The sequence below is a fragment of the Poecilia latipinna genome, unplaced genomic scaffold, assembly GCF_001443285.1.
Source record: "Poecilia latipinna isolate Pla-1442-1.1 unplaced genomic scaffold, P_latipinna-1.0 Scaffold1185, whole genome shotgun sequence".
NCBI classification, from domain to species: Eukaryota; Metazoa; Chordata; class Actinopteri; order Cyprinodontiformes; family Poeciliidae; genus Poecilia; species Poecilia latipinna.
This window is the reverse complement of record NW_015113801.1, coordinates 50,953-63,913: the sequence shown is the minus strand read 5'-3', so window position 1 is coordinate 63,913 and position 12,961 is coordinate 50,953. Positions and strand designations below refer to the sequence as shown.

The following is a 12,961-nucleotide window of genomic DNA, read 5'->3' as shown; positions in this document are numbered from 1 at the left end:
CCTGAAATGCTCCTAACTCTAAACATGTTGGGTAAGTTTAGAATTAATCCCAGTCGAACCAGCTACATGATGGAGTCAGGAATATTTCTCTGTGAATATTCACCAAATGCACCACATTACCTCCTGCCTAAACAGATTGAAACTGTGGTTAAAGGCAGCCAGTGTCATAAAGACTTTACTGATGTGGCATACCGCACAGCTGGTGTTTTAACTAACTGACTACTTAGATAAAATCTATTCTACTTTCTATCTACTTTCTTTTTTATTCTATTTATTCATATTTTACTGTGTTTTGTGTTACTTGTACAAAATAATTTCCTTGTGGGATCAATAAAATGATCTTGAAAGAATGTGTTAAACAATCCTGACTTTTAGCATATTTGTTTATGTCAAAATTTGGGTGAAGTGTATGAGCTAAAAAAGTACAAACATCTTTTTGGTCCAAAAAAAAGACAAAGACTGGAAAGGTTAAAAAAAAACATGTTCAAGCCCATTTAGTGTTTGAAGCCTTTCATTCAAACTTTCAGACATATAGAAACTGGTGCCATGGCTAATTACCACGCCTACACTAAAACAAATGTAAAGTTTACTGCTTAATCTCTAGGATGGAAGGATTGTGATCAAGAATGGCCAGAATGATTTTGTCCATATATTGTCTCAGACGCAGGTTGATCTCTTCCTGTTCTTTCAGAGCGTCAACAAGCTGTAAGAGGAACAAGAGGAAGAAAGTTCAAATGATTCAGTTCTAACAAACAACAAAAAACAAACAACATTCTAACAAACTGATGGATGGACATAGGCTCCATCCATCAGCCTGACCTCGTCTCTCGAAGCGTTGTCGATCTCAGCAGCGAGGCACTGCGCCTTGGTGTGGCAGGAAAACAGGTTCTTTGCTTCATACAAACTCAGACTCAGAATCTGAGCGTTAAGATCGTCGTTCTGGTCTCTGAGCTTAAAGTTCTCCTGAAAGAGTTCGAAGACAACAACAGTGTTTCAGCAGCAGTGGGTGAAGGGTAGAATCAAACCTGACTGCAAGGCCATATGTGAGAGCAAAGATTCAAACATCTGTTGAGTAAAAAATTGTTTTTCACTAAAGACTGTATGCTTTTAATCTAAGGCGTCCTCACTGATTCTGATGCAAATAGAATCAGTGACTCTTTATGGCTGGTAATAAAATTAAAATTCCACCTATGAAGAAGTAACACAGTGGGCTATAAGCAGCATCATTCTGAAAAATATTTACAGATGATTCACTTTTTAGTGGAGTTATTTCTGATCTGAAACACCTCAACACTGGACTGTTTTTATGTTGCCATGAATCTTGAAGCAAAGAGCAACAAAAACATTCTTATTTAAATGTACCTTTCATTGTACAAACGTACAGATCCTTTTAAATATGAATATTGGTTTTAATTGTTAATGCAATTTTATTAATGTTTTGTCTTTTCATTAATGTTTGTTTTTAATCCAATTTTAACTTTGTGATTTTTATATTTAAATGAAATGTACTCACTACAAAAACACTGATTAACTTAACAGACACATTTAAGCCGGTCACAATAAGCAGTTAATTACATAATAAATTAAAATGAGTTTGGTCATTTCCATTGTGATGATTAATATTTTTTGTGTGTAATTTTGTTTATAGAAACTCTATAATCCATTTTATTTATGGTTTCAGTTGTGTTTGGTTTCTATGTCCTTTATATTTATTGATTTTGGTTGTGTTTTCATTTGGATAATTAAAACATCTTTCATTTCCAGTGTGGCGTGTTTTGAACAAAATGAAAGTTTCTTAGTCTCTGATGACTTGTGGACTTGCATTATAATGCTATTATCAACATATTACTTGGAAATGGTCTCAAAACATTATCGTTTATCGAGATCATTTGTGGGACATTTTATCATACCGTAAAATTTGTTATCATGACAGGCCTGGACACAATGTGAAATCAGTGACAGAAAAATGTGACTTAACAGCACAAAGACATAGGATTTTTCTCAGCAAACTGGAGTGTTTTCTGTTCATTGACCTGTTTCAGTCTCCTGACTTCAAGTTCCATTTCCGTCTCTCTGGTCTTGGCGTTAAACTCAGACAGCCCTTTGCCCTTCCCAGGATGTTCCATTTCCAACTTGAACAACTGCAGATGCTCCAGCTCCCGGCGCAGGTCGTCAATCAACTACAAACAGAAGATATAAAATATTTGATAAGATGTGTTTTTTTTTTTTTGAAGATTAATTTTAGTTAGTTGAGTTAAAAATACATTACTTAAACCAAAGAGAATGAATAACCCTAAACATCCATGTTTATTGAAATAGTCATTAGAGGCTGATGGTGTGGATGAGAGGAGGTCCTGATATGTGCAGGTGAATCACAGGAGGGGGAAGTTCTGATTTTTTGGATGCAGGAGAAAAATAAAATATATTAAAGACCTGCTGTTGTATCAACCTTCCAGACCTCTCCGGTCTGGAAGGTTCTGGTTTTGCTCTGCATCACCAGAACCAGAACCAAACATTGGAGAAGTAAACATCTAAAAAACAGCAGAACAGCTGAAACACTGAGTTCCCTTAAATCTAGACTAAAACCCTTGGATTTGTTACTGGGAACTGGGAAGCATCTCACTGTTCTGGTGGAGATAGTCTTGTCCAAACACATAGCGCTGCATTCTAGATGTAGCTGGGTCCTTGTTAGCGCTTGAGTTTAATACATTTCATATTGTAGAAGAATCCCGAAGTTCCTCTCTCTCCTTTATGTACTCTCATCTGGCTCTGGGGTAACAATTAAGGTGTTATTTAGCCTCGTAGCTAAATCAGCTGCTCTGGGTTGTAAAAAAAAAAAAGTTACATTATGATAGCTATGCATCATGACAACTTTGCAAAAGTAAAAATGTAGCAGCAAAAAATATCTCCAGCTGCATAATATCCAAAATCAGAACAAAAAAATCTTTATAAAAAGCAATGTTTCAACCAGAAAAACTAAACAGGAAAAGATTTAAGGAGAAAAAGTCACAAGAATGGAGACAGATCTACTTCAACAATCAGAGAGAAAGCCGGCCTCACCTCCTGCATGGCCTCTTTTTCTTTCTGAAACTCGTGGCGGTTGTGCCAGAGCTTATCCATGATCTTTCTGTACAGGTCCACCTCATCCTTCAGCCTCAGACTGGTGTCCTCCAATTTGTCCGTCATCTTTTGCTTTTCCTGCAGAGTGAACAGGAAGACTAGGTCAAGAAAACTGAATGTGACAGAGAAATCACTGCTTTTTACCTGAACCTTAAAAGTTAAGCAAAAGGCATGTTTCACAGGGACGGTGTTCTTTTCTTGGTAAGTCCTGTGAAAATAGAGCTGATGTATAAAAGAGCTGCAGTTTGGCTCTGAGAAGTAGCTCCTATAATGAGCTCAGCAGATGCACTGTTCCACCAGGTGTTTACTAATTGTTGCTGGCTAGTCTGAAGCAGCTGAGTGAGAGAGTTGGAGGGGAGGACTGCTCTGTGAGGTAGAAGCTCAGAAACTTGGAGCTGCAGCTCTGAGGAGGAGATAGATCCACCCAGGTGTTTTACACAGCTAAATGGTTGCCATGGAGATTAAAGGATTTCTCAAACATGAATGACAGAATCAACACAACACTCCAGGTATGTTTTTGATGAGGGAATAACTCCTTGGTTATCATTCATACTGTCCTTAAATTTGTCATGACTCACATCAGACACTAACCACATTTGTCAAAACACAAACGCTCAGAATGATGGAGGCAAAGGTGAAAGAGATGAGAGAAGAAAATGGACATAGACTGCGACTGATATCGCCAGTGCAAGGTTTTCCTTAATAAGAACATGAACTCTCAGATACAGAAACAAACATGCTTGTGATATTCACAAGAAGAGGTAAGATCAGAGCAGGTTAACTGTAAGCAAGATGTCAGGAGTGCAACATAACTGAAGGTACTATTCAAGTTATCTGCTGAAAATTCTTATTTTTTCATTTTGCAAAACTATATATATCACAATGGTAGAAAAATGGCAACATCAGTTTTTTTTTCAGTGTCCTGCAGCCCTGGCCTGTCATCAGTTTGACTCACCTGGTCCAGTTTCTCAGACTGAGACTTGAGTCTGCTCACATTTACGCTCATGTCTCCATTCTCCTCTTCTAACTGCTGGACCCTGTGCACAAGTTTGCATAGAAATTAAAATCACTCATTTTAGTTTGGGCTTACTGTCCCTTTAGCACTGAGCCCATTCAATAGACTGGTTATTAATGTGGACAAGTAAATAAAATTATTTTTCATGACTTTGCAATTCATAATGTGAAGCAAAACCTAAATGAAAAGCATAAATTTGAAACATAAAATATTTTTTGGCCTTCATGTAAAAACACAGTAGGTGATGGAAGCTAATACTGTCCATCTCTACAGTGAAACAGTAGTGGCAGCATCATGATGTGGGGATTCTGCCTTCAGCAGGGACAGGGAAGCTGCTCAGAGTTATACACAAAACAATCCTGGAAAAAAGTCTGTAAGAGGCTGCAAAACGTTTCAGACAGGAGCAGAGCTTCAGTTTACAGCAGGTCGTTGCTTCTGTTTCACCTACCTATTGTTGATTTGATTTTGGTACATACAGAGTCTTCATAATAAATAGAAACACCCAGTGAAGAGAGTGTTTACTTCCTTGTTGTGGAGAATATTCTATATCTCTAAAGCAGCACTGAGCAGATCTCTGACTGTCACTGACATTAGCTACAGTCACACTGCTTATGGCCTCCATAAGCAATTGTGTTCTTGGTGATGATGATGATGATGATGATGATGATGATGACTCAAAATGAATGTTTGAGTCAGTCTGACAATAATTAATGTTTTAGGCTGTGCTGCAGTCTCCTCTGCAGCGTGCTTGTAGGTTACCGGCAACAGAGCAGATCTATCTCTGTGTTTCTGTCTCTCTCCATCTTGCTGTAAGCCTCACGGTGGCGCTTCATCTCCTCCCCCAGCGTCTCTGCTGCCTTTGTCTCAGCATCCTTCACCTGCTCTTCCAGTTCATGCACCCTGAGAGACAAACCGTTACATACTAATCAAACATGTATAACATAAAACTAGATCTATGTGAGTTAAGCTGAGTCACAGGAGCTAAAATCTCCAGCATGTACTGGATGTTTCTCCCACCTGTGGACCAGATGGGTGTTCTCCTGTTTGAGTTTAGACTTCAGGTCGCTGTTGGCCAAACTGTCACTCTCCAGCTCAGTCACCTTCTTCTCCAGATAACTGACCTGAGTGAGAAAAGCAGAGGAATCACAATCCATGTTACTTATTCAGTCAATATCAAGGATGTTCTACATACCATTAGTGTATGTGCCATGTGACATAGATGGAAATATCAATAATAAACTAAACAGCAAATATTTGACATTCTGAAAATGTTTTGTTTGTTTTGTTTTTTTTCACCCCATATGTTGAAAGCATTACCTTTATCAAATAACCTGTGGTACATTTTCTAATAATAAGTATATGTGTATATATTATAATTATTCAAAAAGAATCAAATAAATTAGAATTGGCCAAAATTGGTAAAATAACTTCCGTAGAACACAATGTCTTATAATTGCATATGAGGAAATGCAATTGTAAGACTTCATTTGTGTGTGTGTGTGTGTGTGTGTGTGTGTGTGTGTGTGTGTGTGTGTGTGTGTGTGTGTGTGTGTGTGTGTGTGTGTGTGTGTGTGTGTGTGTGTGTGTGTGTGTGTGTGTGTACCTTGTCTGTGATGTCGAGGTCACAGGAGTCGATGCTGTCTGTGAACAGGTCCTCTGTGCTGCTGCCCTGACTGGAGCCAAAAACTCCAAGATTGGCCTGAAACAGCTGACTGCAGAGACACCAAGACAAAAATACCTGATAACTCATTACACAGAGAACACTGCTACATCTCACATCTGCTACAAAAAGGTAAAGTTAGCTCATCAGGAAGAATGTCAGTCACTCACCGTCCAAACGCTGTGCTGGAGATCTTCCTGTTAGGACTGAAACACAAAGCAGAATATGAGTCAAGCTAATCATAACAGGTTTTAAATGGCCTGCTTTAAAAAAAGAGAACAATGCTGCTCTGACAAATACAACCACTCTAGTCTTTATGTTTGTCTTATAATGACTATTCTGCAGTCAACAATTTATGTTTCAATTCCCTTCCGATGTGAGTTTAGCAAGTACAGCAATGACTCGCATACCTTGCAACCACTCATCGTACCTGGTCTGAAATTAGTTGTCGTAGATACAAGTCTGGCTTAATTTGGAGCATTAAATGCATAACATTGGTTTAGTGTTGATGGCTTCACATGTCCTGCAGTAAATCTGTGATATAAGGCTGAGTCAGCAGTCAGGGTATTATGGTAGTGGTTCTGGTTAAAAGTAAATCTACAATCAAAGGCGCGAGTGGATTGCAATTTTTCTCCTTTGTCTACCTGTTTGCCTTGAGGTTTCGAAGACGAGCCTCCAGGTCATTGAGAAGATTCACTTTCTTGCAGCACTGAGAACAGTAGATGTCGAGCAGATCGCTGTTGTACAGCTGCTGCATCTTCTGAGGAGTATGACCAGCACTGTGTTTGGAAAAACAAGATCAACACATAACATGGGACCAATAAACCAGACAAAACCTTCCATATGTACCAACAAAACAAACCAGTCATTTTTACTCAAAAAAGTAACGGTAAACAATGAAAGTAAAAGAAGGAAGACTCTAACTATTTTTATCATCAACAGCAGCATCTCCATTACAAGACTTTGTTTGCATTATGCTGATGTCAAGAAAACATAATTCTGCAATTGCTGTGATTCCATCAAACAGGACATGGAATTAAAATCACACGTGATTAAGTTTGTTCATGTGATAAGTCAGTAAAAATCAAGCTGTGCCATCATCCTCCAATTACTTCCTGCCATCTTCGGATGCACCAATGGTAACATCTGGTTGTTGGTCATGTGACTTGTGATAAATAAATAAAAAGTGTTTCCTTTGGAGTTTTGCAAAATAAACCAATTTTGATAAGGCTAAAAACCACCTCAAAACTTTTTATTAAAAAAAAAGAAGTTTTTTTTTCAAAATTGCCATGTTTCCATTATGTAAATATATTTTTGAAAAGTTAAATTGTGCAATTATATCATCAATGGAAACGACTAAAAGAAAGAAACAAAAAGAGATGTAGGTAGACATTTAGAGGAAAACTGAATTTACTTATTACAACATCTGAGGAGCTGCTTGGTGCTCATTCTGGCTGTAGTGTGTTAAAAGTGACTAGCACCCTCTTCCCTTAAAGCTGCTCTATGGTTCAGCATCACAGCATCTGCTTCGCAACTTTTCAACAGTTCCAGATGGAATGAAGTTACAGTTGCTAGCAGTCCTTTTTAGCTTCCATTCTAACAAATGTGTTCAGAATTAGTTTAGACCAAATTAAAGATTGTGATTTGTTTGTATTTCCAGACAAAATCCAAACCTGGAAGGGAGTGAGGAACCCAGGTCTGAGAAGCCATTGGTCCTGCTGTCGTCTTCAGGACAAGGGCTGCTGGGGCTGAAGTCTACATCCAACCCCTCACCATAGTCCTCAAACTGCTCCTCTCTGGGGACGGCAGGGGCCGACGCCGACCCTGTCACATGTCTGTAGCTGCACAGCAACAGCTTCAGTCAGCACACGCTTCGCTAAGTTCCAAATGGTCACTTGTTTTTTGGAACTGACCTGTCCTGTGATGTCTCTTGGGAGTCAGAGCTGTGGGTGTTTTCAGCAACGCTGTCCATGTCACACTCTGCCTCAGCTCCACACCTCACGTTGTACACATTGCATTCTGGGTAAGATCGTGTACATGTGATGATAGGAGGGCCGAGCTGCACCTCACCATTCTGCAAACATACATAATGAAATATATTATGTCAAAGTAACAGCAATAATATTAGTAGGTGAGGTTTTTTCTTTAGTTTTGTTTTATTTTATTTCTACAACATCACTGCAGATCATGTAGTTTACGAACTGAGAGGAATAAGATCATAATGACTATGATCTATCATAAACTAGATAATGTTATCCTGCATTATGTTAGAGGGATAGGGATTTCCCTCTAACATATCATAAATTATGACCTAATTAATGATAATAAATTAGAATTAATATTTGCAAAGATACCAGTGCAATCCAATACCACAGTTTATGTATAATATGGACTCGAGATTCAAAATGTTTCTTGTGATAAAAACAAGTTTCCCAGTCTGATGAAATTATGGATTTGTGGTCTGTAAGTATGGGGAGTATAAATGTACAAAATTTATCTTACTAAATTGAATCAAACTGAATTGATCCGTAAGTAAACAGTTTTCGACTGGACCCATTTATTTTGTTTACTTGGTGACCTGACACACCTGAATTAAAATACTTTTTCAGTATCTTCTTTATTTTAGTGGTCTGAGTCTGTTAAATGACAGAGTCAACAGTTTTTTGTGGTGGTTCATGGATCTGTAAGGTGAGACTGATGGAAATGGCTGGAAGCTGTTATGGATTTTTGACTCATCTGCCATGATCTGCTACAGTTCAGCCTAATCAACAGGATTAATTGACAATCCACATTTATTCCGGAAAAAACTGGCTTAAAGCTGACTTCACTTCAAATTAGAACAATGTTGATGATGACTCTGTAGTTCTAGTTATTGTTTGGCTATGTTAACATCACTATATTCATTTGATGAGTTATTAATCTGTTCGTTTATCAGACAGGGTAGCATGGAGTATGCCCCAGATACAAACATTAATAATACATGCATCTGTCTGGGCTCACTCTGCTGAAGGTCACGCCCAATCTAATGCAACAAAGGACTTTCATATTTATAACTGGTTACTTTGGGTTTTATTTGACTATTATAAGGCTACAATTGTTTTTTAAGAAAATGCTGGACAGTTTTCACTACCAGACTGCCTTCTAGTCATTAATGCATATTTTGTTTGTGATGAAAAGGTGTGTGGCACATAAAGAACTATAAAATGCTGGAAATGCTCTATTTTTATATTTACAAAATGCATTAAAAATCCATCTAATATTAGAATAGATATAGTAAATTAGCCAGATAGATTTGTTCTGCAGCATATTTAGAGATTATTAGAAAAACCGGAGCGACATAACTGAAGGCTAACTTCCATAATGCTATTGCTTTTAGGTTATTGGCTATACTTTAGCTTTGCATTTCTCATTAGCCCAGAGTAGAGACTGGTATTGTCTTAACAACAAAGCTGGAGGTTAGAGTTAATATCGTCAGTAATTATGTTTGTAGTGGTTGTCCAGTTCATCTGGACAGAGCATCCAAAAAGTTTTCAGTGGTTAAATCATAATGGTATTGTTATACCATTATGATTTAACCACTGAAAACTTTGTCTAAGGTCTATATTCAGCCATATTTGTTTAAAATATGAGAAGCTAAGTGAAAGATTCAGAGATCACATTTCTAAATATGTCTGAGAAAAGAACTCTTAGAAAACATGTAGGTGAGCCTAATAGTAATTTATAATGGTGATTCTCATGAAAACAAATCAAATCATCTGAGCGCTGTGGAACATCTTTGGTTAAAATGTGTGGATTTTGCATGTTATCCTGCATAATGTTAGAGGAATACGGATTTTCAACAATCTGACAGAAAATTTGATTTCTTCATTAAAATGTTTGCATCTCATAAACACACTCATACACTATTTGACAACATGCATCTCTTTAGTTTTACACCCAATTTAATCACTGGAAGTGAATATACATTTTAATTCTAATATTTATTCACTATTACCAATAAAAAATTCCAGATGCACACCAAATATACTCACTTATTCATTCATGAAAACATTTACAACACTTGAACAATTGTTGCATCACTTTATTAGAGGATCTTTGTCAAAACAAGGCTACACCTCCGTCTCTCTCACTTGTCCTCCTGTTGCTAAGCAACTGTGTAGCTGAGCTGAACTCTTGCAGGGCTGAGCAACCATCATACCACAGCGAAAACATCATGTTTTACAGTCAATTCGCATTAACTCTATCCTTTAAGAGTCAGATAGACGTTGGTGTTCAAACATACTCCTAACTCTACAGCAGTGGTCTGATAAGAGCCAACATTGTACTGAACAGTCGTGATGAAGAACAGGCGGATGCTCTAGTTGACGTGTTTGAAGGAGAACAAGCAGACACTGTGGATAAAGTGTTTCATTTATGTGTCCCACAGCTGTGTTTTCTTAAGTTTGAACCATTAGCACAAAGGTTTTACCTGATAAACGTAGCCGTTGTCTGTGACTGACTGGTGCTGGGACATCTGACTCCGAGGGATAACCACCATCTTTAATATCTCCTCAAAACCTGCAGCAGCAACGGAAGGATAGAAGAGGAATGAGGTGGAGGTAAAGGAATTACTTTTCAGAAATGTAAGAAGAGGTAATAGTGTAAATACAATAGACTGTAGAGGTTAATGTACACACACTAGATGGCAAGACTGCATTCCTTTAATATAATTATTTAAATTTAAGGCAACAATCTGAAATCCAAATCCCATTTCTATGCACCCTGTGCAACATTTAGGTTTCCACACAAATTGAACTTCAGCACCAAAACTCAATTAAACCAAATAATCCAGATCCTGACACTGGAGAGTGTCTCTCCGTCCACATGTTAGGTGATCAGTATCATGTCTTCTTATGAAATACTGTTAGATTCACACCAGATGTAACGGGATAAGATCTTTGAGATTCCCATTCTGTTTGACAGTAACTCAGGTCAGGGAATGACCAGGTTACTGAGGTTAATCATCATTTATTTATGATTTCAAATAGAGCCAGGTTGGTCTGAATAATGTTTTTCCCCTTAATAAATGAAGCAATTATTTTAAAAAATGCTATGTATTTTTCTTTGTCTGGTATTCTAATCTATTTTATGATCTTAAATTGACTGACATAACGATGTCTAACTCTAAATCTGTGGCTGGGTGAGATGCTCCAGAGCTCACACAGGTTTTGATTTTCTGTTTCCTGCTTTGTTCCCATAGGACAACAAGTATGCATGTGGGATGAACAACCACAGGTCAAACCAGGGCTGTGCTGTTGTGTTTCACAACCACTGACTTTCTTCCTCATCCAAAAAGAGGGTGGACTTTTTTTTTACGGTGATTGTAAACTAAAGATACAACTTGGTGCTTATTGATATATAATAAATACAGATGGAAGTCATCAGAGTGACAGAAGTGGTCTTACCTTTGATAGCGAACACTGCATGGCAGAACTCTTTGAAGTTGATTTTGCCGTGAGCATTGGGGCACAGATGCTTAGTCAGCTTTTTGACCTGCAACAACAGACAGGTTCACTTTCTGTAAATGGAGATAGCGGTCTGCATTTTGATTGAACAATGATCAAAATTTATCACCAAAACCTGACAACCTTAATGCTTTCATGAGTCGATATAGACATGCTGCTGAGCGATGTGTCTCTGTCTCTCAGCTAATTTAAAGGTTGCTAAATAAAAACTGAATCCTAAAGGTAAATGTATTACAGCAAAAAGTAAGACTCAGGGATGTTGTATGCAAGTACTGCAACATCCATTATGAGGTTTCTCATAAAATTTGCTTAACTCAAGCTGTCATCTCAGAACGCTCACACAACATGGATGTAGATCCAAAAGCTTTCATACACGACTCTCTCACCTGACATACATTTGATCAAATATCTGTATACATAAAAAGTCACAGAGCTTCAAGCTCTGTGACTTTTGAATTTTATTTGTTTTACCTACAAAAAGCAATTTGTCAGGGTTCCTGTATGTGTGTTGAGTGTGAGTGATGCATCTTTTCCAGCGAAGATCTTGGTGAAGAACCTGGGCAGCCTACACAGGTGGATCTCATCAGCCTCATCAGTGTTGGGGATAAAGGAGCAGCAGAACCTTCACTCAGTGCTGGATGATTAATGTGCACCGGTAGTCTCTCTAGTTGTCTCTTGTAGTCCACAGTACTGGTTTTTTGATCTGTCTCTTCAGTATTTTCCAGTGGTTTCATAGTCCTTGTGTTTGCTGTCTCTAGGTCAGTCTCTGGATTTTTTCCAACTGGATTGGTTCTATTGTTTTCTCCTCCTGTGGATCTTACCTGCAAGTCTGCCTACCTGCTGCTCCCTCCACACCACTCCATCGATTCTCTGGCTCCCAGTCATCACCATCCTCACGCTCGTCTCGGGAACCTCCGTGAACCATTCTCCACACTGGACCTTGGGCACATTCCCCCACGCTTCAACCAGAACCATTCTAAAGTAAGCTGTTCCATATTGCATCGCTGATCACCTCATTTTGGGCCACCAGTAACCCCGCGCTCATTCCAGGCACCTCCGATTGCACAACACAACCGCTCCCGGAAGGATCAAGGAGAATTGTCTGTCTATTTTTCAAGAAAATAAAACCCATACCTTTACTAAGACTTGTTGATTTTGCATGTGGGTCAGAAGGTTAAAGCCGAACATGGCAGAATCATCCAGCCAACTTGACCCAGCAGAATCAACTCCTGACCCCAATCAAGATCATGCTGTACTGGTCCGCCATGACTCAATACTGCACTCTTTATATGATCAACAGACGAATACTAATCAGCGTTTAGATCAATTTGCAGGAATGCTTAAGGAGCTTCACCAAAAGCTTGTTTCTGCTAGTCCTCCTCCCGCTGTAGGGCCACCTCCTGCCGCAGATTCACTCCCCCCCCAGGCCAGTGCTTCCACCAGTCCTGCACAAAGTCCTCCAGCGCCCGTTCGTCTCAGAGAGGTCTCCCCACCCACACCTGAGCCCTATTCTGGTGAGATGGGTAAATGTGGGGGTTTTTTATTGCAATGCTCTCTAGTTTTTTCTTTTTCACCCCAAAGTTTTCAAACAGATGCAGCAAAGATTTCGTACGTTATTGGTTTGTTAAGGGGAAGAGCGCTAAAATGGGCGGAGGCTAATTT

At 38.6% G+C, this 12,961-nt stretch overlaps 1 protein-coding gene and 1 long non-coding RNA gene across 2 annotated transcripts in view; one reads left to right on the top strand and one right to left on the bottom strand.

The window, feature by feature from the left end:
* Positions 1–258: 258 nt before the first annotated feature.
* rab11fip4a (RAB11 family interacting protein 4 (class II) a) overlaps positions 259–12,961 on the bottom strand; it is a 22,363-nt gene continuing 9,660 nt past the window's right edge. The window contains exons 2-15 of the mRNA XM_015053521.1: positions 11,240–11,327; positions 10,264–10,352; positions 7,709–7,869; positions 7,469–7,636; positions 6,440–6,574; positions 5,966–6,001; positions 5,739–5,847; positions 5,153–5,256; positions 4,895–5,035; positions 4,076–4,157; positions 3,061–3,198; positions 2,034–2,180; positions 820–963; positions 259–703 (exon numbers count right to left, since the gene is read on the bottom strand). Of these exons, the coding sequence (XP_014909007.1) occupies positions 587–703; positions 820–963; positions 2,034–2,180; positions 3,061–3,198; positions 4,076–4,157; positions 4,895–5,035; positions 5,153–5,256; positions 5,739–5,847; positions 5,966–6,001; positions 6,440–6,574; positions 7,469–7,636; positions 7,709–7,869; positions 10,264–10,352; positions 11,240–11,327 (1,659 nt within the window). The 3' untranslated portion in view covers positions 259–586. The remainder of the gene's footprint in view (positions 704–819; positions 964–2,033; positions 2,181–3,060; positions 3,199–4,075; positions 4,158–4,894; positions 5,036–5,152; positions 5,257–5,738; positions 5,848–5,965; positions 6,002–6,439; positions 6,575–7,468; positions 7,637–7,708; positions 7,870–10,263; positions 10,353–11,239; positions 11,328–12,961) is intronic.
* LOC106960429 (uncharacterized) lies at positions 11,349–12,438 on the top strand. The gene is made up of 3 exons (XR_001427565.1): positions 11,349–11,954; positions 12,058–12,280; positions 12,350–12,438. It is a non-coding gene; the product is annotated as an uncharacterized LOC106960429 (long non-coding RNA).